We start from the raw sequence: 26,157 nt of genomic DNA, 5'->3' as shown, positions 1-26,157 counted from the left end.
ATTAAAGATCCCTTGGGAAGAATCTGGGAGAGGAGGAGACTTAGTCAGTTGTGGGAAGGCAGGGCCTTCAGTCCCCACAACTGGCTCATAGGGGCCAGACCCAGAGGGAAGTATTGCTGTGCTCACTAGGCCTGACACTTCTGAGCAGCCTGTTGCTTCTCATAAGGAGTTAACTTCACTTACTCCGTGTGATTTATTGCTGCCCCACTCCTGACATTCAGGTTCCCATACATATGTTCATTAATGCCTGTCAACAAAAGCAGTGAAGCCTGTTGTAAGGCCTTACTTTTAATTCAGTTCTTCCTGTGTCCCAAGCATTAATTAGCAAAGTTCAATAACTGAGGGCTGCGTTTCTCCCTGAGGCTGTGATCCATTTCTTTCTTTGTTGCAGATGGTGATGAATCAGAGATTAAGAACCAGGGAGACCATGACCATGTATACACCATGGAGAAGCAATGTAAATATTCTGAGTGTAGAGAGAACTTCAGTCAAAGCTCCCATTCCGCTTCCCTCCGAAGAAATCCATTTGGGAATAAATCCTATCAGTGCTTGGAATGTGCAAAGAGCTTCACCTGGAAAGAAGATCTCACTTCCCATCAAAGAATTCATACAGGGGAGAAACCATTTCAGTGCTTGGAATGTGGAAAGAGCTTCACCTGGAAGAAAGATCTCACTTCCCATCAAATAATTCATACAGGGAAGAAACTATATCAGTGTATGGAATGTGAGAAGAGTTTCAGTCGGAAAAAGATTCTCACAATACATCAAAGAATTCATACAGGGGAGAAACCATATCTGTGCATGGAATGTGGAAAGAGCTTCACTCAGAGTGCCCATCTCACTTCCCACGAAATAATTCATACAGGGGAGAAACCATTTCAGTGCTTGGAATGTGGAAAGAACTTCGCCTGGAAGAAAAGTTTCACAGCCCATCAACGGATTCATACAGGGGAGAAGCCATATCAGTGCATGGAATGTGGAAAGAGTTTCACCTGGAAGAAAAGTCTCACTTCCCATCAAATAATTCATACAGGGAAGAAACTATATCAGTGTATGAAATGTGAGAAGAGTTTCAGTCGGAAAAAGATTCTCACAATACATCAAAGAATTCATACAGGGGAGAAACCATATCTGTGCATGGAATGTGGAAAGAGCTTCACTCAGAGTGCCCATCTCACTTCCCACGAAATAATTCATACAGGGGAGAAACCATTTCAGTGCTTGGAATGTGGAAAGAACTTCGCCTGGAAGAAAAGTCTCATAGCCCATCAACGGATTCATACAGGGAGAAGCCATATCAGTGCATGGAATGTGGAAAGAGTTTCACCTGGAAGAAAAGTCTCACTTCCCATCAAATAATTCATACAGGGAAGAAACTATATCAGTGTATGGAATGTGAGAAGAGTTTCAGTCGGAAAAAGATTCTCACAATACATCAAAGAATTCATAGAGGGGAGAAACCATATCTGTGCATGGAATGTGGAAAGAGCTTCACTCAGAGTGCCCATCTCACTTCCCACGAAAGAATTCATACAGGGGAGAAACCATATCAGTGTTTGGAATGTGGGAAGAGTTTCAGTCGGAAAGATAGTCTCACTTCCCACGAAAGAGTTCATACAGTGGAAAAATCATATAAGTGTTTGGAATGTGGGAAGAGTTTCAGTCGGAAAAAGAATCTCATGGCCCATCAAAGAATTCATCCAGGGAAGAAACCATATCAGTGTTTGGAATGTGGGAAGAGGTTCTGTCGGAGTGCCCATCTCACAACCCATCAAATAAGTCATACAGGGGAGAAACCATATCAGTGCTTGGAATGTGGAAAGAGGTTCACCAGGAAGTTCTATCTCATAGTCCATGAAAGAATTCATACAGGAGAAAAACCATATCAATGCTTGTAATGTGGACAGAGCTTTGGTCAGAAGACAAGTCTCATAGGCCTTCAAAGATGTCACAGTGGGGAGAAACCAGACAATGGCTGTCTATGAATTTAATTTTCAGAGACTTTGATTAATATGTTCAACACGGACCCTGAGTTCCACTTCTGAAGGCCTTCTGCCAGTTCCCTGATTGTGGGAAGTGAGGTTACATGGAACAAGGCAGGGGGCCTTTTTGATAGTGTCACCCGCCTTGTAGAACTCCCTCTTTTTTTTCTTCTTTTTTTTTATAAAATATTTATTAAAGTTTTCCATTTTATACAAACAAAAAAAGAAGACATAAAGAAAAAGAAAAATATTAAAAACACAAAATTTTCAAAGCCTAATTTCAAAACCATAGTTCCTTGACTTCCTCATACCTCCCCTTCTTGTTTTCTAGTTAAAATTATTTATCCAGCAAATCCTAATCTCTTAGCTTCACAATTAGCTAACACCTTATTTTCTATTCAACTTCTTAAATTATTATAGCTTAAACATTATTTAAACAAAAGAAAAAAAGAAAAACATTTCTTCCATATTCTTTTACCATAACAGCTAAAGACCACCTAGTTTCAATCCAACCCCCTTCAACATTCAATAATATTACAGTGTTTCTTTAAGTAGTCCTTAAATTTCTTCCAATCTTCTTCTGCCGACTCTTCTCCCTGGTCACGGATTCTGCCAGTCATTTCTGCCAATCCCATACAGTCAATCAGCTTCATCTGCCATTCTTCCAGAGTGGGTAGGTCTTGCGTCTTCCAGTGCTTTGCTATAAGTATTCTTGCTGCTGTTGTTGCATACATAAAAAAAGTTCTGTCCTTCTTTGGCACCAATTGGCCGACTATGCCCAAGAGAAAGGCCTCTGGTTTCTTCAGGAAGGTATATTTAAATACCTTTTTCATTTCATTATAAATTATCTCCCAGAAAGCCTTAATCTTTGGGCACGTCCACCAAAGGTGAAAGAACGTACCTTCAGTCTCCTTACATTTCCAACATTTATTATCGGGCAAGTGATAAATTTTAGCAAGCTTGACTGGTGTCATGTACCACCTATATATCATTTTCATAATATTCTCTCTTAAGGCATTACATGCCGTAAATTTCATACCGGTGGTCCACAACTGTTCCCAGTCAGCAAACATAATGTTATGACCAATGTCCTGTGCCCATTTAATCATTGCAGATTTAACCGTTTCATCCTGCGTATTCCACTGCAACAGCAAGTTACACATTTTTGACAAGATCTTAGTTTTAGGTTCTAGCACTTCTGTTTCTAATTTAGATTTTTCCACCTGGAAGCCAATTTTCTTGTCCAAATTGTAAGCCTCCATTATCTGATAATAATGTAGCCAGTCCTGCACTTTGTTTTTTAGTTTCTCAAAACTCTGTAGTTTCAACCTGTCTCCTTCTTGTTCTAAAATTTCCCAATATTTTGGCCAGTTGGCCTCCATATTGAGCTTTTTCTGAGCTTTCACTTCCATTGGCGACAACCACCTTGGGGTTTTATTTTCCAATAAATCCTTATATCTAGTCCAGACATTAAACAGAGATCTCCTAACAATATGATTTTTAAACGCTTTGTGTGCTTTAACCTTGTCATACCATAAATATGCATGCCACCCAAAAACATTATTAAAACCTTCTAAGTCCAAAATGTCTGTGTTCTCAAGAAGCAACCACTCTTTCAGCCAGCAAAACGCTGCTGACTCATAATAAAGTTTAAAGTCTGGCAGGGCAAATCCACCCCTTTCTTTTACAGCAGTTAAAATCTTAAATTTTATCCTGGGCTTCTTGCCCTGCCAGACAAATTTAGAAATATCTTTCTGCCACTTCTTGAAACAGTCCATCTTGTCTACGATTTGCAATGTTTGAAACAAAAACAACATTCTAGGCAATACATTCATCTTTATAGCTGCAATTCGACCCAACAAGGAAAGCTTCAGATTAGACCAAATTTCTAGATCCTTTTTTACTTCCGTCCAGCATTTTTCATAATTATTCTTGAATAAATTCCCATTTTTAGATGTCATATTAATCCCCAGGTATTTCACTTTCTTCACAACAGTTAAGCCTGTTTCATTCTGGAACTTCTCTCTTTCAAACAATGTTAAGTTTTTCTCTAAAACCTTAGTTTTTGACTTATTCAGTTTAAATCCTGCCACCTGACCAAATTCTTGAATTAATTCTAGAACTCTTTTAGTACTAGATTCTGGCTCCTGTAATGTCAAGACTAAGTCATCTGCAAATGCTCTCAATTTATACTGTTTAGCTCCGACCTGAATACCTTTAACCAGCCGGTCCCTTCTGATCATGTTCAGCAAAACCTCCAGGACCGATATAAAAAGTAATGGGGAAATTGGGCACCCTTGTCGTGTCCCTTTTTCTATCTTAAGATAGAAAAAGGAACTCCCTCTTGTTAGATGTTAAGAAAATAAATAACTATCTGACTTTTAGATCAGGAAGTTTTTCATGTTTGTTAGTTTTACTGTGGTTTCACGAATTGTTAGAAATAATAATAATATTTTTAAAAAAATAATATTTATTACTTTTAAAGATTACAGAAAAGAAAAAGAGAAAAGAGAAAAGAGAAAAAACACAAAGAAAGAAAAAAAACCAATACAATACAATATATAAACAATACAAAACACAACCTAAACATATTAAACTAAACTAAACAAAACCCTAACCCACCTTAACCCTAAACAAAACGAAACAATAACCATTTAAAAACATACATCACACCTTTTCCATACTCTTATCTTTCATTTCCTTGTTTCCTCGACTTCCTCTCACCTCCCTTTTTGTATTCCACTTCTATTAATTGTTTCAGCAAATCCTTTCCATCTTTCTCTATTTTCTGTCATATTATAAATATCTTAACATATTTTTTATCATTAAAACTAAAATACTTATATATGCTTAACTCCTTATAACATTTCTGCTAAGGCCATAAAATTTCTTTCCACCATTTTTCTATCATTCATTAATTTTACAGTATTTCTGTATATAAACTTTAAATTCTCTAATCTTCTTCCACCATCTCCTCTCCCTGGTTTCGGATTCTGTCAGTCCTTTCCGTCAATTCCATATAGTTCATCAACCTGGAGATCTTATGTCCGAGGCTCTTAACTCTTTTCCAGGTCCCCTCTGCAGGTCTTCTTCATATTCTTTAATGCCAAAGAGCAGATCTCGGGAAGACTCCAACCTAACAATGCTTTTATTCCTTCTAGGCAGGTCAGCCAAATTTCCATAGTTGAAGCTGAGGTCTATAAGATGTTTCATGACATGTTTCAAAATTCCTCCAAATCCAAAGGCCCCCAGAACTCCAATCTCCTCCAGACCAAGTCCATGTCCCAAAAGTCAATTGATCCCTGCACAGAGGGATCTTTCCAACTTTCCTTCTTCCGTTCATGCCGGGATCCAATCCTCAAAATCTGGCTTTTTCTAGATTCAATCATAGAAGGCCTCAACTTGTAGTCCTCAATTTGCTTCTGTAAGACTGAGGATCCCGCTTGTATTACTTTAGGCTCAACAACCACAGCTTTCTCTTTCTCCTCCACAATTTGTCCTGCCAAAGTAGATTCTTGTACCAAGTCCTGAATTATTTCTGTGTTGGTACTCACTTTTTGACTCCAATTAGTCACTTTTTGATCCAAGTTGTCAATTTTAAAAGACATGTCATCCGTCTTCTTATGAAGCTGTTCCAGCGAGTAGCTTATCTTGCATAATACCGTCACAATGGCTTCTCCTGTCAACATTTTGAGTGGTCCAAGGTCAATCTCTGGTTCTCACAATTACTTATCTTGCAGCTGGTGATTCCCCAGTTGCACTCCTGTGACAGTTTCAAAAACTCCCTCTAGAGGGAAACAGTCTCCACTTGTATCAATCCTTTCAGACACACTTCAAGCCATAAAAATAGTTTCAATTTCCAGTTACTTTTCCTCCTTTTTAAACGCAGAAGAGGACAATGGAAACAGTATCTTTCTCTTATTTAACTAGCTGTCAAAAATGTTTTGTTCGCAGTCAATGAACTCTCCCAAAACTTCACTCTTTCTGGCAGCCCTTACCAGGTTCGGAGCAGTGGTAATTTGGTTTTTCACTCTCTCCTGCAGGCTTGTTAAGTCCAAAATTCCCCCCCTCTTCTCCTGCTTCCAAGGGGGGTTTTGTAGTTTTAACCGATGAAAATTTAATCCTTTGCCAAAAGCTTTCAAAGACTTTAGCTTATAACGTCTTTGCTTCAATCTATTTACAAAAGGGGAAGGCGGACTTTCTGTTTAAAACCTTCCCCGTTTCGGTGCCAAATTAACGTATTTAAAGATCCAATTTTCCGTTCTACTCACGGGTAGTTGTTTAAAATCCAATTGTCCACAGGAAAAAGTCAGCGCTCTCCGGCAACAGCAATGCGGCTTCACTCCGTGAAAGAAGCAGTCAATTTGAAGCACTGTGCCACTCACCCCACGTCGCTCCGGATCCCTGAAACCGGGTTTCCCCGCGAGTAGGGGAGGCGCAAAAGGTGCCAGCCGAATCCCAGGTTCACAAGCTTCTCCCGCTTGTGATTTCAATGGGTCTCCGCCTTCGCCGTGGCGGTCAGACCCTGCTTTTCACGGAGCAAGTTCCTCCCGATCAGAGGAGCTCCACCATTGCCGGAGGCGCCAACCCGGAAGTCCAGAAATAATAATAATAATAATGGTAATGGCATTATAGGTCAAAATTAGCACTTTGAATTGGGTGTGGAAGCTAATTGGCAGCCAGTTCAGTTGGGCCAGGATCATTAATGCCCGTCAAAATAGGTCGTAAACACTGTAATAAGTAGAGGTCCCTCTACTTAGGACAGACAGAACTGGGCAAAAAAACAAAAGGGATTCCTTCTATCTGTTCTCTTGGAGGTTTCCTGAGAGCCCAGGTGGATGAGCCAGACTCAGCTGGCCCAGAAGCAGGAAGGGGCCATGCCATCCAAACTGGGAGCAGTGGCGGTTGATTCCGGGCCGTGTCTAGCCCTCCTAGAAGGGAAGTGACCCCGCCAAATGTGATGGCAACTGAGGGATTTCTGTGAGATGAATCTGCCTGTTTGCTCCTGCCTTTTGGTGCTTTTGGTCAAGGAAGGAATTTAGAACTGTGGTTGACTGAGTACAATTTTCACACCAGGCTGAGGGGGGGGTTCTAACCCTGGGGTCCTCAAGAGCTGCTCTCCCTCCTACCCCAGGAAAGAGCCCCCATCACCTTGGAGTGGCCCCATGTGCCCAGGCCATTAGACCATTTCAGGTCTCAGGTGTCCAGCATTGCCCTGGCAACCTCGCCTTCAGAGAGGAAGAGCATCCCCAAATCCTCTTCTTAGGAATCTAAAATGGGTTGATCCTGCTTTGCAGATGCCTTGCATATGGGGATCTGAGAGTGTGTGTTGTCTTTTGATGTTGCCATCAAAACCTGGAGCCGTGGGGAATTCTGGGAAAGCTCTGTGCAGAAGATCCTGGGTGAGAAGGACATTCTCTGCTCAGATGTGCAGAGCCAGCGGTTCAGGCAGTTCTGCTACTAGGAGGCCAAAGGACCCCGAGAAGACTGCAGCCGACTCCACCACCTTTACCATCAGTAAAGTACCATTGGTACTTCATGAACTGGGGTAGGATAACTCTCACTCAGAGGCCTTATTTTACTTCAGATAACTCTTCAGTGTGAGCACAAAACCTACATCTAATGTGGAAAGATCTGTAGCCTGAGCAAAGACTCTTGACAATGGGTAGTCAAACTAAGGCCTGGGGGCCGGATTTGGCCCAATCGCCTTCTAAATCTGGTCCGAGGGAATCTGTGTTTTTACACAAGTAGAATGTGTGCTTTTATTTAAAATGCATCTCTGGGTTATTTGTGAGGCATAGGAATTCTTCATTTCTTCCCCCAAAATATAGTCCGGCTCCCCACAAGGTCTGAGGTACAGTGGACTAGCTCCCTGCTGAAAAAAATTGCTGACCCCTGCTTTTGACCAAAGGACTCCTGCTGGAGAGGAACTTTTTACATTCATTGCGTGAGAAATTGGCCTGTGTTCAACCGAGTGCTGTAGGGGGGTCACCAACTGGGCACATGCGGGTGCCATGGCACCTACTAATCTTTCCCAGGTGCTCCTGTGCAGGTGCCCCAGACCCTGATAATTCTACCACCTCCTCTTGTACTGTTCTTTATGTTAGATTCAGTAAACAGAGACATCCATAGACAAATACTCATTGCATTACAAACAGCAAATTGTTGAACCTTGTCATTAAACTTGACCAACCTCCTTGTTTTCTGCGGCTTACCTGTGAGATACCTGGTAAAAACGTGTGTTGTTTCGTCATTTAGCGTTCTTGCCTATCATGTTTTAAGACTTACATTTGAATCAGTAGAGCACTGACAAGTCTTTTAAGAATCATGAGTCATTCACTGCCCTGCTAAATGCTGTATTTTTGTATGATGGGGGGAATGAAAACAAATTTAAAAAATTAATCTGATAATTATACACACACACACACACACACACACGAACAAAAAGGAAATACTTAGAAACAAATTTAAAGCATGGGTTTGAAAGGAAGGGGGAGTAGATCGCAATGTCTAGCCAAGGGGGGAGGGCGCGGGTTGTGTCTCCTCCCCTGCCAGCTTTTCCTCGGTTTTTTTGCCAAGGGAGGGAGCAGCTCAGCGCCCAGCCAGGATACAGCATCCCTGGATGTGCGCAACGCACGGGGCTCCTCCTGGGCGCCTGCTTTGCAGAGGGAAGGGCGAGCTGGGGGCGCTTGGCTTTGCCAGGGTGACTCGGAACCGAACCGGATTCCTAGAGAGGACAGAAAGATAGGTGGGGGGAGGGGACCAGGTCCTCCCGATCCAAAGCCCCTCCCTCCCTCCCTCCCTCCCAAGTCACTTCCTGCAAGCGGGGCGTGGATGTTTTGTGTGTCTCCTTTGCAAGCTTCGCTGCCTGGGTGGCTCCTGCTGCAATCGGGTGAGTCTCCTCTCTCTTTCCTCCCTGTGGGGGAGAAGGGGGTCCCAGGGCTGCAGGCGAGGGTGCAGGGGGGCCGTGTTCAGATCATGCGTGCCCCCCAGGGTCCTGCACCCCCTCCTTGCTCTCTGCCAAGCCAGGGGGCGGGTGGTTTTGCAGGAGGGCTGCTATTACCTTCCTTTGTAACAATGGATACTTAGCGCTTTGTGGGGAAACCATCGCTTTCATCCGGCCAGACTTGCGTTTGCTGCAATAGCCGAGGAGTCTCCTGGGTGTCCAGAGCCCAGTCTAGTCCTGTTGAGTCTCAGTCCGTCAGGCTGGAGGATGCGGACTAAGTGCTGGGATCAGTCTGAGCCCCTCTTGGAGGATGAGAAAGAGCAGGGAGGAGGGGCTGGCTGGGCCGGGGGGGGGTCAGTGGGGGCTCCCTTCCTGCTTGGAGGAGGCGGGGTGAATTCTCTGGATTCAGAGATCCTAACTCACTCCCGGCCAGTGGCTAAGCTCCCTTTCCTGAGCAAAGTTCTTGAGTAAGTGGTCGCTGACCAGATCCAGGCGCTTTTGGAAGAAACTGATTTTCTGCATCCATTTCAGTGACCCAGATACAAGCGAACCCTCCCTTGTCCTCCAGTTAGAAGGAAATCTTTCCCCACCCCACCCCGTTCATCAGGCAGGGAACTTGTCCAGACTCCTGGCTGACCCAGGTGCGCCCCTTCAGACATGCAGCCTCTCAGGTGTCCAAATGATCTTCTGAGACTGACCAGGAAGCCCTGAACAGAGAACCACCAGAGCTCTCCCCACCCAAGGAATCAAAGGCAGCAGGAGAGGCCCTGCTGGGAAGGAAGCAAAGCTGTGCTGGGGTGAAAGGGGCAGCCCCCCCCCCCAGTGCTGAGAGTTACTGGGAGACCCTCTTCCCACCAGCTATAATTCCTGAGTTCCCTGGCAAGGAGGACGGGTTGCCTAGCCACTCCAAGGGAACCTCTCCCAGCAGCGCTCAGCTCCCTTTACAAACTACGGTTCCTGTGGTTCTATGGACTCATTAAAGGGGTCTCATCCTGCTTTACAGATGCAGCCCGGGGGGGGGGGCTGGAAGTGTGTGTTGTCTTTTTGGAATAACTTTTAATGGAGTTTTATAACAAGGATCATGGGAATAATGAAGGATACAAAGAAATTGTCCAAGTCTTCTCATTTGTGTATCACAAAAATAGTGCAATAAGTTTATGGGAATATCTCCAACATATAGTTCATTATTAGAGGTCAGGCAGTGTCTGAGTTCTTGGTTTGTGATAGAAATGGTTCTACCATAGGAGGTAAAAGGCTTAACTTGGTTTCTGTTCCTTCCCTCTCGTTCTTTTACCTAGTTATGACCGGTGTTACAGTTACTTTTAATACAGCGCATCTTCCTTTGCCTACTTTGGTTCCAGAGCGAGGGGCACTTTTCGTTCCTCCGCCTCTCTCTTAGCCACCCTGAGGGATTTCCCACAGACCCAGGGGATCCCCTCAGCCCTTGTTCTTGGTTTGGGGATCTCCTTTTCCTAGCAGATCTCTCCCCTCCTGACTGGAAGGAGACCCTGGTTTAGTCCGTCTTCCCACAGCTTCTCCCTCTCCTGCCTCAGACTCAGCCCTCCAGATTAAATCCTGCCTCCATATTCTCCCCAGACCCTCCACTGGGTCGTCTTCCTATCTAAGCTGTGAGACTCCTTCTTCTGGCTAGAGAGGTTCTCCTCTCAGATCAGAGCCAGTTCTCCCTCAGAAAAGAGCATATCCGAATATTAATAATAATAATAATACCCCTCTCGGATCAGGCCTTCCCAACTCTCCCCCTCAGAAAGGGCTTCTGGGGTTTTCCCTCCAAAAGGGCTGGCAGCCAATCAGAGAGAGAGAGAGAAAGAGGCTCCCGCCCTCTGCTGGAACCTCAGAGGCACTGCACCCCCACACTCTGCTCTGGCTCTGAGGGAAAATACCTCATGGTTTGAAGCAAATGGAGAAAACTAGGAAGAAGAAAGGATACAAATAAACTGACCGAGTCTTCTCTTGTCATTTGTATTTCATAGAAATAGCACAATATGTTTATGGGAATATCTACAACATATGGTTCATTATTAGAGGTCAGTGTCTGAGGAATAACAAAACCAGAAAAAGGGGAAGCAGCTGAAGAGGGGTGCTTACAGACACAGCAGGAATGTGAGCCCTTCTATACTTGCTTTTTAGCACTGTTCTTTGGCCCTCAGACCTAAGAAAAAGGGACTCCGACTTCCGGTCAGCGCCAGCGATCGTAATGGCGGATTTCCTCTAAACACCGGAGGAGATCGGCTTCGTGGAGCTGGGGTTCTACCGCTACAGCGAAGCGGGGACCCGAAAAAAACCACAGGTGGGGAAGCCTGTGAGCTGTAGGCTCGGCGGGCTCCATTTGTGCCCCCCCCCGCTGCAAAGGAGCCTTTTTAAAGGCTCCGGAACGGACCGGGGGAAAAGGGTGCGGAGCTGAGAGCCGTCTACCCGTCTCCGCGAAGTGAAGCCGCACAGCCAGGATCGGAGAGCGCTGATTTCTTCTCTGGTTAATCGGACTCGAAAACAACTACCCGTGAGTAGGAATTTGACACTATTTGAAAGAAAATTTTTAAAGAATTCGGCCGAAAACGGGAAAGGCAAAAAACAGGAAGTCTGTCTTCCCGGACTGTTAACAGATCAAAGTAAAGAGACTTCAAAGCTGAGACTTTTTCGGGAGAATTTTTGGGAGGATTAAAACCCAATATCTGAAGAGAAAATTCACCCCACTGTTAGCAGGAACAGTGGAGAGATATTGAAAGATCTTAGACCTGCAAAGAGAGGAATTTTTTAAAATACATCTGCTGACTTTAAAACTTGGGAACGGACTGCCTATGACAGAGGAGCCGATCAGAGGGAACTGTCAACGGAGAATAGAGTTAAAAGTTTGATTTAGCTCTGCAAAGGATACAGTAGCTGGGAAAGGAAAGCAACATTTTGGGACTAAAAATTTGATACTAATTTGATACTAAGAAATGGGGGCCTTTTGAACATTATTGGCTATAAAGTTGCAATAAGAAGCTGGCCTGAGACCCCTAGTGGCAACTACGTTGCAAAGACACTTTAGACTGCAAGTTTTGCTGTGGGAAAATTTCTATTCTACCAAAACAAATTCCTTAAGTGTGTGACTGACCTTGGGAGTGCATGTGAGTGTTATGGCAGACAAAGCAGAGTTGACACAGGACAAAACTACCAGGTCCGGAAAACAATATAAAGTAGATACTACTAGAAGGCCCTCAACGGGGGGTGCAGCGGGCACAGCAGGAGCTGTTGCCCCACAGGCAAAAGTAAAGGCTATGTCAACTGATGAACTGTTAGCCCAAGCATTGGGTAAAATTGATGCATCTCTGGAGAAATTGGCAAACAGAGTTGAAGAGACAAATAAACAAGTGGCAGAGGCCTGTGCAAAAATTGAGGCGAACACCGCCAGCATTAATTTGAATACCTCAAGTATAAATGAACTAGGGAAAAAGGTGAATTCTAATACGCAGTCTATTGAAAAATTATTGGAAGAATCGGCGTCAACCAGAAAACTTGCTGAGGAAGCCAAGGAAATTGCAACTGCTGCCCAGGAACAGATTCCACCGGTACATAAGAAATTTGAAGAGTATGATTTGACGTTGTCGATGATAGATCTTGAAAGAAAAGCGAAAAACTTAAGAATAAGAGGCGTGCCAGAAGCTGAGAAAGATAATTTGGTAGAATTTCTTACAAAAGAATTTACACAATTTTGGCAAAAAGACCTGGGGGAGGAAGAATTCACTATTGTGAGTGCTTTCAGACTTGGCAGAAGGCAAGGAAAGAACAAAGCAAGAGACTGTCTGATAATTTTGAAAACTAAGGAAGAAAGAGATAAGATACTGAACTTACACTATCAAAGAACCCTGGAAATTGGGGACACTTATGTGGAAATCTTCAAAGACATACCTAAACATATCTTGGAGGTAAGGACCCACTATAGAGATTTGGTTGCGTTGCTGAGGAAAAACAGAATAATTTTTAGGTGGGAATTCCCCCAAGGTCTATCTTTTAAATATAGAGGAAAGAAAATAAGAATAAGGACAGTGAATGACAAGGACAAGTTTTTGAAAGACCACGAAGAGGACCTGCAGAAGGAAGTGGACTCTGCTGAGGACGTATTGACGCCAGGACAAGGACTTTTGGAGATTGCAAATCTGTTATCTGGACGCTCCGGCCCAAGGAGAGACAAGCCACCGACAGAAGAAGAACAACAACTTGGTGCAGTAGGAGGGAAAACCAATTAACTAACCATGTCTCTGCAACTTTTAAGCTGGAATTGTAATGGATTGAACTCCCCTAGAAGGAGAAAAGAGATATTTTATATATTAAAGAAAGAACATTTGGACTTGATTTGCTTACAAGAGACTCATGTTATGAGGCTACACAGGAAAATATTGGTAAATAAAAGATTAGGGCAAGAATTTATTTCGTCTGACAAAGTCAAAAAAAGAGGAGTGGTGATTTACGCTAAGGAGAAATTTTCACCGAAATTCATCCTCAAAGATGAACAAGGAAGATATTTGGCTATTGAAATTCAGTTTCAAGGGGAAAAATTTTTGATAGTAGGTGTGTATGCACCAAATGAGGGGAAGTCGGAATTTTTCAAGAAGCTGCATGAGACTTTGATGGACTTTATGGACTACAACATAATCTTGATGGGGGACATGAATGGAGTGGTATCAACTAATATGGACAAGGCCCAAAAACAGGTAGTTACCAAAGATGGTAGACTACCAAAAACTTTTTTTGAAATGACTGATAACATGGACTTGATTGATATTTGGAGAACTAAGAACCCCTTGGAGAGAGAAGGAACATTCTTCTCTGAAGCCAAGATGACATGGACCAGAATTGACCAAATTTGGATTACTAGAGGAATGGCTCCAAAGATAAAAAAAGTGGAAATCTGCCCTAAAACATGCTCCGACCATAACGCTGTAAAGATGGAGATGAAGTCAACAACAACCGGTACCTTTAGATGGAGGATGAATGACACCCTATTTAGAGATCAAGAAGTATACAACAAGGCCCAAAAGACTTTAAAAGACTATTTTGAATTAAACTTGCCAACAAATGTGGAGAAAAGAGTAATCTGGGATGCAAGTAAAGCCGTGATGAGAGGGTTTTTGATACAACAGAATGCATTAAAAAAGAGAAGGCAAAATGAGAAAAAAGATAAAATTTTGGAGAAAATTAAAGAAGGTGAGAAAAAACTGAGAGCCAAGCCGAAGTCACAAGAGATTTTGAGAGAAATAAAGATCTACCAAACACAATATATGGAACTGATGAACCAGGAAATAGAATGGAAAATTAAACAAATGAGACAGAAGACATTTGAATCGGCGGATAAATGTGGGAAATTACTGGCATGGCAACTGAAAAAAAGACAAAAACTAAATACAATCACAAATCTGGAAGTAGAGGGAAAAGACATAAATAACCCAAATGAGATAAGAAATTGTTTTCAGAAGTATTTTAAGCAATTATATGCACAAGGGCCACAGAATGAAAGGGACATTGATGGATTTTTGAAAACAAATGGATTACAAAAAATCTCACAGGAAAGTAAAGCATTGTTGAACTGTAAAATAACAGATCAGGAGATAGAAGGTGCCATCTTAAATATGCAATTGGGCAAATCTCCGGGACCGGATGGACTGACTTCCAGATATTATAGATCCTTGAAGGATTGGATAGTACAACCTCTGAAGGAAGTCTGTAACGAGATTTTGGAAGGGAAAAAGGCACCGGAATCGTGGAAAGAGGCTTACATTACACTTATACCGAAAACAGAGACTGAAAAGACCCAACTTAAAAACTACCGTCCCATATCCTTATTAAATGTGGATTACAAAATTTTTGCTGACATTTTGGCTAAGAGATTGAAAAGAGTATTGATTGAAGAGATACATAAGGACCAGGCGGGCTTTCTGCCGGGAAGACATATATCTGACAATTTGAGGAACGTAATTGACATCTTGGAAAAGCTAGATGTGGATATAAATACTAAAGCTGTTCTGATATTTGTGCATGCGGAGAAAGCCTTTGATAACATTTCTTGGAGTTTTATGAAAAAGAACCTACAGGGTATGGGGGTAGGCCAAGGGTTTGAAAATGGTATAGGTGCAATATATTCCGAACAAAAGGCTAAATTAATTGTAAATAATGTGGTTACGGAACAATTCAAGATTGAAAAAGGGACACGACAAGGATGCCCAATTTCCCCTTTACTTTTCATATCGGTCCTGGAGGTTTTGCTGAACATGATTAGAAGGGACCGGTTGGTTAAAGGTATACAGGTCGGAGCCAAACAATATAAATTGAGAGCATTTGCAGATGATCTAGTTTTGACATTACAGGAGCCAGAATCTAGTACAAAAAGAGTTTTAGAATTAATCCAAGAATTTGGTCAGGTGGCAGGATTTAAATTGAATAAGACCAAAACCAAGGTTTTAGAGAAAAATATGACATTGTTTGAAAAAGAGAAATTCCAGAATGAAACAGGTCTGTCTGTGGTGAGGAAGGTGAAATATCTGGGAATTAATATGACATCTAAAAATGGGAACTTATTTAAAAATAATTATGAGAAATGTTGGTCAGAAGTGAAAAAAGATCTCGAAATATGGTCAAATCTGAAGCTTTCCTTGATGGGTCAAATAGCAGCTATTAAGATGAATGTATTGCCTAAAATGTTGTTTCTGTTCCAAACACTACAAATTGTGGACAAGATGGACTGTTTTAAGAAGTGGCAGAAAGATATCTCTAAATTTATCTGGCAGGGCAAGAAGCCCAGGATAAAATATAAGATTTTAACTGATGCAAAAGAAAGGGGTGGCTTTGCCCTGCCAGACTTCAGACTGTACTATGAGTCAGCAGCATTCTGCTGGCTGAAAGATTGGCTGCTTCTTGAAAACACGGACATTTTGGATTTAGAAGGTTTTAACAATGTTTTTGGATGGCATGCATATTTGTGGTATGACAAGGTTAAAGCTCACAAAGCATTTAAAAATCATATTGTCAGGAGATCTTTGTTTAATGTCTGGATCAGATACAAGGATTTACTTGAAAATAAAACCCCAAGGTGGTTGTCACCAATGGAAGCGAAAGCTCAGAAAAAACTCAATATGGAGGCCAGTTGGCCAAAATATTGGGAAATTTTGGAGCAAGAAGGAGATAGACTGAAACTGCAGAGTTTTGAGAAATTAAAAAATAGAGTCCGAGACTGGTTACATTATTTTCAGATAAGGGAGGCATATAATTTGGACAGGAAAATTGGCTTCCAGGTGGAAAAATCTAAATTAGAAACAGAAGTGCTAGAACCTAAAACTAAAATCATGTCAAAAATGTATAACTTGCTGCTGAAATGGAATACACAGGATGAAACGGTTAAGTCAGCTATGATTAAATGGGCACAAGATCTTGGACATAACATCATGTTTGCTGACTGGGAACAGTTATGGACCACAGGTATGAAATTTACGGCATGTAATGCCTTAAGAGAGAATATTATGAAAATGATATACAGGTGGTACATAACCCCAGTCAAGCTCGCAAAAATATATCACTTGCCCGATAATAAATGCTGGAAATGTAAGGATGTTGAAGGTACATTCTTTCACCTTTGGTGGACGTGCCCAAAGATTAAGGCCTTCTGGGAAATGATTTATAATGAAATGAAAAAGGTACTTAAGTATACCTTCCTGAAAAAACCAGAGGCTTTTCTCTTGGGCATAGTCGGCCATTTGGTGCCAAAGAAGGACAGAACTTTTTTTATGTATGCTACAACAGCAGCAAGAATACTTATAGCAAAGCACTGGAAGACTCAAGATCTACCCACTCTGGAAGAATGGCAGATGAAGTTGATTGACTGTATGGGACTGGCAGAAATGACCGGCAGGATCCGCGACCAGGGAGAAAAGGCAGCAGAAGAAGATTGGAAGAAATTCAAGGATTATCTACAGAAATATTATAAAATTAATGAACTTTGAAAAGATGTTGGTTTGAACTTTGGTGGTCTCTAGCTGTTATGATAAAGATAATGGGGATTATAATTGTTTATGTTATTAAGTTTAAAAAAAAAAGTTGAATGGAAAATAAGGTTTTATTTTAAAAGGAATGTTAAGAGATTAGGATTTGCTGAATTAATAAATTGAACTAGAGAACAAGAAGGGGAGGTATGAGGAAGTCAAAGAAACATGTGAATGAAAAACTGTTATTGAAACCGAATTGTTTTTAATATTTTTCTTTTCCTTTTTCTTTTTGTGTTTATATAAAATTGGAAAATTCAATAAATATTCATTTAAAAAAAAAAAAGAAAAAGGGACTCCACCCCAGCAGTGTGTCTTGAGAACATTGGAGAATCCAAATGCTAGAAACTGAGGCAGAAGCAGGAAAGAAATAGACCCTGAATTGGGGGGGGGGGAGAGAGCAACCCTAGAGGACCCCAAAGTTGGCAGGTTGGCTGGCTTCTGTCTCTTCTCAGGAGACAAGGAAGAGAGTTCTTTGGGGAGGAAGTCAAAGGGCAGGAAGGGTGCAGAACCTGCTGTGGCTGAAGAGGGCTTCATCCAATAGAAATTTCCAAGGTTTCCTGCACATTTTGTATAGTAACTTTTCTTCTAGGAGGACTAGATGCTGATTTCTCCTTCTCCCTTTTTGAAGGCAGTTCAGAGTCTTGGCTGTAGTCCAGCCCAGCCCTGGTTCTTAGCAAGACTCATCCATGCTTGCTCAGGGAACTTTGTCATTCCTGTGATCTATTTCATAACAGAACAATGTATTTACTTTGTAGGATTTGCAGACGCCTCTGCTTAGGACAGACGAACAAGGGCTTCCTTCTAATATCTTGGAGGCTTCCTGAGAGCCCAGATGGATGAGCAAGACTCAGCTGGCCCAGAAGCAGGAAGAGGCCATGCCATCAACACTGGGAGCAGTGAAGGATTGTGGGAAAACTCTGTGCAGAAGATCCTGGGTGAGGAGGACACCTTCAGCTCAGATGCGCAGAGAAAAAAGTTCAGGCAGTTCTGCTCCCAGGAGGCCAAAGGGCCTCGAGAGGTTTGCAGCCGATTCCACCACCTTGACCGTCGGTGGCTGAAGCCAGAAAGGCACACGAAAGCTGAGATGCTGGACCTGGTGGTCTTGGAGCAGTTCCTGGCTGTCCTTCCACCAGAGATGGAGAGCTGGGTGAGGGAATGTGGAGCAGAGACCAGTTCCCAGGCGGTGGCCCTGGCCGAAGGTTTCCTCCTGAGTCAGACAGAGGAGAGGAAGCAGGCAGAGCAGCAGGTGAGAGAGACTGTCCTCTGGATACTCTTGGGCTCTGAACATGAGAGAGAGTATTCTGAAACTCCCCAACCTTTTTTTGGAAAGCACCCAAGGAATGATATCTGATACCCTAAAATGCATCTCCCATTCCTTTTCTATTCTTTCTCTCCATTCTCTGTTTTCAATCCTTGTTGCTTTTTCATGAAAAGGATCTGTTTGCAGAAATGGACCCATATTCCACTGAGGAAGAGAAGACTCCATTGGACACCAAAGAAAGACCACTGGGTAAGGAGGAAGGAGCTTTTTCTCCATTTTGTCACATTCTGTGGATTTTGAAACTAACCTGTGGGTTCTTTTCATCTTTTGGGGAAGGACACTTGGGGCCAGGAGCTCAAATGTCAAAATTCATTCAGTAGGTGAGACTTTTTCTGAGGCCCACCTGTAGTTAGAGATGCACTGCTTCACCGCTAAGAAAAGCATACGCTAATGGCCGGCCACTTACTTCTGCCTCTCACAGGTAACAGAATGATGCCAGGAAGACCTCCTCATCCATCTTTGCATGGAGGCAGAGGAGAAACAGCAGCTCTGGAACCAAATCAGGTAAGGAGAATGAAGGATTGTGGGGAAAGAGGTTTAGAGATGGGGCACCAAGGGTTCTCTCTCCTCCTGATTGTGGGCAAAGAGGCTCCTGCTCTTGACGTCTGTCAAAATTGTCCTTAACAAAGGCTGTAAAGGCCATTCCAGAAGGTTTATGTGCAGAGAATTATGAACAACCACCTCACGTTCACCAGCCTTCTGAAGGATGCTAGTATTATTTATCAGTCGTTGCAGTTTTATTTATCAATTTAACTTTTAATGCTAAGATAAGCTTCTAAACAATTGACAAACCATTAAACCGTGGCCAGAATTCACCTCACAAGTCCCATCAGTTGCATTATAGGGCTTTCCCCCTCCTTCCCCTCCTTGTGGCCCCCTACACCCCTGAAGTTGGCTTTAATGGAACACTCCTGCAGGCCTATGACCTCCTCCGGCAACTGGAAGAGCTACGCAGCATTCCTGGGAAGAGGTCCTGGTGTTCTGGGACTCACAGCTGCTCTCTTGTGAACACCCGGTCTAGCAGAGTAAAAGCAGCGTAGACGGAGGAGAGGAGGTATCTGGGCATACCTACTTTATTTCTACTAATTACAGATTAAAGAACATAACAAACACGTATGAGAGGAGCAGCCCTCATACAGACATCCAGTCTTGTCACAAGACAGAGCAGAAAGAAAAAGTACAATAGTACCAGAGACGGAAGTCACACAGACAGGCTTCCTTTCTCACAGAACAGAAAGTAAACAATAGAATCAGATGATCTTTGCAATGGGAGGAGTGAAACACTAACATCCTCCCCCGTTTCATGATAACCATTGCAATATCTAGTACATCAGCAATCTATGTACATATACATCCAGTTGTTCTCTGTTAACAACTTTAGACAACAAATCAGCAGGAATTTCTTTCCCTGCCATGTAGGAGACATTTATGAGTCCTCTCTGGATACAGTCCCTTGCATGACATAGCTTGATCTGCAAGTACTTGGTTCTTTAGGGCATGGGGAAGGTTTTCCCGCTCCAGAACAGTAGACGGGGAGAGGAAAGGGGGGAGTGTTGAGCAGAGAGAATGATCTGAAGAATACCAGATGAAGTTCCATCCATTTACACAAAGATGAATACCCATCATTAAAATACACAACAAACCAATTCCGTTAAGACCTTAAAATGTGCATCCATAATAAAAAAGGACATCAAAACAATCACATTAAAACAGAACAGCAATGAACAGGCAGAAAGCAGCAGAGCACTCTGTTGTAGATAATCTGTTGGCTGTCTAAGAGGAAGACTTCTCTCTTCTTTTAGGGTCCAGTGTGCTTTGAAGATGTAGCTGTTCGTTTCACAGATGAGGAGTGGGCTTTGCTGGATCCCAACCAGAAAGCTCTGCATAAGGAAGTCATGGAGGAGAACTGTGGGATCATGAACTCTCTCAGTAAGGCTCCCTGTTGGATCATGATGTGTTTTGAAATTCAATACGTATCTATATATGATGGACCTCCAATATTTTGATGGAGCTCAACAGCACCACCTACAGCATCTGCGATTCTGACACCCTCACAGTGAACCCTGAATGGAGGGCTATCTGTTCTTCTGTCTTTGAATATTCTTCCTCCAGTTTTCCCTTTTAAAGTCATGGTTGGGCTGGTCTGAACTATCTGGGCCTTCAGGGATGTTATGGAATTTGAAGAGGCTTCCGTCAGGATTTCTGTTTCTGTTTTTGCTTCTGTCCGTTTTTCATTGACAAAAGAGATGACTGACATTGGTATGGTGTGAATTCCATGATTCAGCAGAACAAAATCTGTTCCGGAATGGAACCGGGCTTTTCAAATCCCACTGTCATGGGCTGGCTGGATGTAGAGGAATGGTGGGAGGAACCAGGTGGGAAATCCCCACGGGAATAAGGCTCAGAGCCTGGGGAGTGGTGGTGGGACAAGCATGAGTTGTCAGAGGGAAAGGAGGAAGAGATTGGGAGGAGAAGGTGTTGGAAGCGTAGGAAGTAACATGTTTTAGTGAGCAGGGGGAGTCTGTGGCAGAGAGGAGTCCGGAAGGAGAAGCTGAAGAAGAGGGAGGCCAAGGGCACAGACGAGTCAGGCTGGTGATGAAGCCAGGGTGTCTCGCCCTCCTGCTGTGATAAGCTCCCTTCCCCCTTCGTCTCTCTGAACTAGAAGAGGTATGAAGAAGAAGGAGCAGAGACAGTTGTGTTGGCGGAAGGGAAGGACCCATAAGAGGAGGAAGCTTAGTCAGTTGTGGGAAGGCAGGGACTTGAAGTCGCCACAACATCCTCATAGTGGCAAAGTCTACGGGAATTGTTCTTGTGCTCACTGGGCCTGACACTACTGAGCAGCCTGTTTGTTCTCATAAAGAGTTAACTTCATTTATTCCATGTGATTTATTGCTGATCCGTTCCTGACACTCAGGTTCCTATTAACGCCTGTCGACAAAAGAAGTGAAGCCGGTTGGAAGACCTTACATTTAATTCCCTTCTGTTCTTCCTTTGTCCCAAGCATTAATTAGCATTGTTCAATAATCAAGGGTTGCATTTCTTCCTGAGTCTGTGATCTGTTTCTCTCTTTGTTGCAGGTGGTAATGAATTGGAAATTAAAAACGAGGGAGACCAGGACAATGTCTACCCAATGGAGAAGCGATGTAAATATACAGAGTGTAGAGGGAACTTTAGTCAAAGCTCCCATTCCACTTCCCTCCAAATAAATCCCTTTGGGAAGAAATCCTATCAGTGCTTGGAATGTGGAAAGAGCTTCACGCAGAAAGAAAGTCTCATGACCCATCAAAGAATTCATACAGGGGAGAAACCATATAAGTGCCTTGAATGTGGAAAGAGCTTCGCCTGGAAGGAAAGTCTCACCACCCATCAAAGAATTCATACAGGGGAGAAACCATATCAGTGCATGGAATGTGGTAAGAACTTCGCCTGGAAGGAAAGTCTCACTTCCCATCAAAGAATTCATACAGGGGAGAAACCATATCAGTGCATGGAATGTGGAAAGAGCTTCGCCTGGAAGGAAAGTCTCACCACCCATCAAAGAATTCATACGGGGGAGAAACCATATCAATGTTTGGAATGTGGGAAGAGTTTCAGTCAGAGTGCCCATCTCACCACCCATCAAAGAAGTCATAAAGGGGAGAAACCATATCAGTGTTTGGAATGTGGGAAAAACTTTACCCAGAAAAAGAGTCTCAGATCTCATATAAAAATTCATAAAGGGGAGAAACCATATCAGTGCTTGGAATGTGGAAAGAGCTTCAGTCGGAAAGAAAGTCTCACTTCCCATCAGAGAATTCATACAGGGGAGAAACCGTATCAGTGCTTGGAATGTGGAAAGAGCTACAATCAGAGATCCAATTTTAAGTCGCATCAAAGAATTCATACAGGGGAGAAACCATTTCAGTGTTTGGAATGTGGAAAGAACTTTAGTCAGAATGCTATCCTTAAGACACATCAAAGAGTTCATACAGGGGAGAAGCCATTTCAGTGTTTGGAATGCGGAAAGAACTTCAGTCAGAAATTAACTCTTAGTTTCCATCAAAGAATTCATACAGGGGAGAAACCATATCAGTGCTTAGAATGTGGAAAGAGCTTTAGTCAGAGGACCAATCTCACAGCCCATCAAAGAATTCATACAGGAGAGAAACCATATCATTGCCTGGAATGTGGAAAGAGCTTCACCCAGAAGGAAAGTCTCACGAACCATCAAAGAATTCATACAGGGGGAAAACCATATCAGTGCTTGGAATGTGGAAAGAGCTTCAGCCAGAGATTAACTCTCACTTTCCATCAAAGAATTCACACAGGTGAGAAGCCATATCAGTGCTTAGAATGTGGAAAGAGCTTTAGTCAGAAGCCCCATCTCACAGCCCATAACAGAATTCATACAGGTGAGAAACCATATCAGTGCTTGGAATGTGGAAAAAGCTTCACCCGGAAGGAAAGTCTCACTCCCCATCAAAGAATTCATACAGGGGAAAAACCATATCAGTGCTTGGAATGTGGAAAGAGCTTCACCTGGAAGGAAACTCTAACTTCGCATCTAAGAATGCATACCAGTAGTGGTAGCAGTAGTCATTTTATAATGGTCAGTAACCATTATCAAGATAAAAACACCAATTACAAGATTGAATAGTTTAGAACAAAGTTGAGTAGAACAAAATAAAATAGAATAAAATCACATACAGTGGTACCTCGGGTTAAGTACTTAAATCATTCCAGAGGTCCATTCTTAACCTAAACTATTCTTAACCTGCAGCACCACTTTAGCTAATGGGGCCTCCTGCTGCTGCTGCGCCACCGGAGCATGATTTCTGTTCTCATCCTGAAGCAAAGTTCTTAACCTGAGGTACTATTTCTGGGTTAGCAGTGTATGTAACCTGAGGCGTATGTAACCCGTGGTACCACTGTACACATAGAAAGTTCTCGTTTGTCATTTATCTGTCAGAAAGAAGTTCATTCCAAAATGGTCACTCTAATCAGGTTTACAGAGACACTCAGAAAGGAGATTGACTTGATAAGTCATAAGACATCAATAAAACCTTTTCTACCCAACTCATTGAGAGCCAAAGATAAGGTTCAGGAAATGAGTTCTAAATCACGAGAGTTTACAAGGCAGAAGCTTGACAGTGGAATGAAAGAATAACATCACTTAGTGCATCTGTTGAATAAGGTTTGCCTTGCTACTGTATTTTTCCATGTATAAGACTATAATTTTTCCTTAATTTTTCAAGTTTAAAATAAGGAGTCGTCTTATACATGGATAGTGCATAGTGCATTTTAATTTGGGGTAAAAAAAACAGGGGTTGTCTTAAATATGGTGGTGCCTTTCACATGGAAAAATACGGTATATGCTGGGTCCTATCATGGACTACAGTTCAACTGGCCAAGAGACATATGAGGAATTTATCAGGGGATCAAGTGGTCATATAGACTTAATCAACGTGGATCCTCCAAACTACTACAATCAAGCTCAGAGAGTCTTACTATCCTTTAGGACCTCCCAAAATTCCCTCACTGCTACATCGCACAAAGCCTATGTTGATTTCCAAAGGAATTTTCCCAGTATGAGTCTTTTAACAACCTGATTTTATCACCACTAATTCTTCACTTTAAAGCAGCCAGATCCCAGAAATATAAAAGGACTCTAAAGAGGAGAACATAAAGGAGCTTAAGCAAATTGTCTCAAGAAGATTTGATCAGCTGTTGGGAACCAGAGGACCCAATTAAGAATAAATATGCCCTAGAGGAGAATTTGATCATCCCACTTAAATATTGCATACCAGGAGAATCATAGAAACACAGTGGGAAGGGGCTACAGGGGCCATCTAGTCTAACCCACTGCAGTGCTGGAGTTTCAACTAAAGCATGCGTGGCAGATGGCTTCTGGTGCTGCTCTGCCTTAATGGAGGCAGCTCCCATGACAGCGGGAGATTGTTATTGAAGGAAAAATAAGGATGATTGAGGGTAATTATCCTTGCAAATTCCCCCCAGGGACAGGGGGAACAGGCTCCACTCACAGTTCATCTATGTACATGGCTCTTGCTCCGGCATGGAATGCAAAAGAACTTCGCCTGCCAATAACCCTCCTATGCCGCCATTAGGAAGCAGAGGTTCTCCTGTTAATTAGAGTTTAATTTGGACTAAAGTACAGGTGCGTGTGAGAAGAGATGTAATCATAAACTGTGCAATTGAATCAGCTGCAAGGTTGTTAAGGTCTGAACTTGAAAGAAGACTTCAATCAGTGTAAACGACGGTGTGGGGGGAGGGGAGTCTATAGTCTTTAAATAAAGTTTCATTTTTTACAGATATGATTTGGCAACCCTCCCTGAAATGCTAGTTCAATTATGTATGTATAGGTGAAGCTGGATTGCAGTTATGGAGTATAATACCAAGTGGAACTGTGTGTGTTATAAAGAAAGAAGGAAAAAGGAAAGCTCTATTCAGTAGAAGGCTTATGATGGAAATTTAGAGCTGACTTCCCTATTCTCTATTATTTGTGGACTGAATGCTAAAAAGACTTGGAATTTAATTTAATTGGAAATATATTTGCTTATTTTTGGCTGAATGGAGAGATGAAAGGAATCTGTGGACTTGCCAAGGAAGGTTCATTACTGAGCTATTTGAAGTTTGTCAGATCACTCTTCCTCCCAGGATGAGAGAAAAAAGGCGAAACAGGATATTTACTGGAACAGTGTGATTTTTGCAGCTGCTGTCAAAGTTGCAGAACAGTGAATCACAGGACGGAGAAATGGAGAACTTCTGAAGCAACAATGGGATATTAGCTCCTCCCAAGGCATGATGGAGAGCAGCAACGGCTGGGAAAAGATAGATGTAATATTTTACAAGGACAGGAAGGAACACGGACAGAATAATTGACACACACAGGACATAGTTGGAATGCTTCACTTATAGCTTTATAAATAATTTGATATTTAACACGAATGGATGTTGTTAATATTGCAGTTGTAGAAGGGATTGTTATTTCAACTGGGGCGTAATTGAGATGAATAAGATTTTGGAACGCAGAAATAAAGTAAATCATCAAACCATCAATTCTAGTATGCGGGAGCTCACCTAAATGATATAATTTGGCGTTTGAATGATTGGGATAAGTAATTGTATTATAATTTGGCATTGTTATAATGAGGCTTTCATTGAATTAGTGTAATTGAAAACTAATAAAAATTACTGTAAGAAAAAAAGCATGCATGACGATAGTCATCCAACCTGTTGCTTAAAAACCCGCAAGGAAGGAGAGTCCACCATCAGAATGTTCTGCCTGATGTTTAGTACGAACCTTCTTCCTTGTAACTGGAAGCCATTGATTTGGATCCTACCCTCTGGAGCAGTGAAAACAAGCTTGCTCCATCTTCCATGTGGCCCTTGATCATCTTGGTCACATGTTCTAGCTTGCCAATATCCTTAAATTGTAGTGCCCAAAACTGGACACAGAACTCTAGGGGAGTCTGACCAAGTTAGATTAGATGACTATTTCTTCCCTCAATCCGGGGACAATGCTTCTGATACAGCCTAGAATAGGATTAGCTATTTTTGCTGCTGCATCACACTGCTGAAGAGAAGTGAGAGTGGATGAATGAAAAGCCTTGTGAGGGGTACATGGGTGTTCTGTCCATGGGAAATTGATGACCGCACCAGCAAGAGGACTTCCATAGCGCCCAGATCCTCAGCTGTCAGGATGGGGTGGGGAGGCAGAATCAGCACCATGGAGAGGGACAAAGGAGTCTGCTTCAAGACCACAGCTTGCAACCCTGCAGCTGAGGCAGAGCAGTTATCTCAGCAGTGGCCTGGAGTTACCAATGAATCTCCCTGACATCTAGTGGGAGGGGGTTCCACAGGGAGGGTTGTCTCAGC

The 26,157-nt window shown here is 42.6% G+C and overlaps 1 protein-coding gene across 1 annotated transcript in view; it reads left to right on the top strand.

Annotated features, from left to right (window-relative positions):
• The window catches only part of LOC128398357 (uncharacterized), a 45,584-nt gene extending 21,242 nt beyond the window's left edge, over positions 1-24,342 (top strand). Inside the window, 7 exon segments of the mRNA XM_053359363.1 lie at positions 392-1,281; positions 1,284-1,982; positions 17,770-18,207; positions 18,396-18,471; positions 18,704-18,786; positions 20,085-20,211; positions 21,360-24,342. Of these exon segments, the coding sequence (XP_053215338.1) occupies positions 392-1,281; positions 1,284-1,982; positions 17,770-18,207; positions 18,396-18,471; positions 18,704-18,786; positions 20,085-20,211; positions 21,360-22,918 (3,872 nt within the window). The 3' untranslated portion in view covers positions 22,919-24,342.
• Positions 24,343-26,157: the final 1,815 nt, after the last annotated feature.

This window comes from Podarcis raffonei, chromosome 12 (assembly GCF_027172205.1).
Source record: "Podarcis raffonei isolate rPodRaf1 chromosome 12, rPodRaf1.pri, whole genome shotgun sequence".
NCBI classification, from domain to species: domain Eukaryota; kingdom Metazoa; phylum Chordata; class Lepidosauria; order Squamata; family Lacertidae; genus Podarcis; species Podarcis raffonei.
The sequence above is the reverse complement of the archived record's forward strand: the minus strand, read 5'-3'. Positions and strand labels throughout refer to the sequence as shown.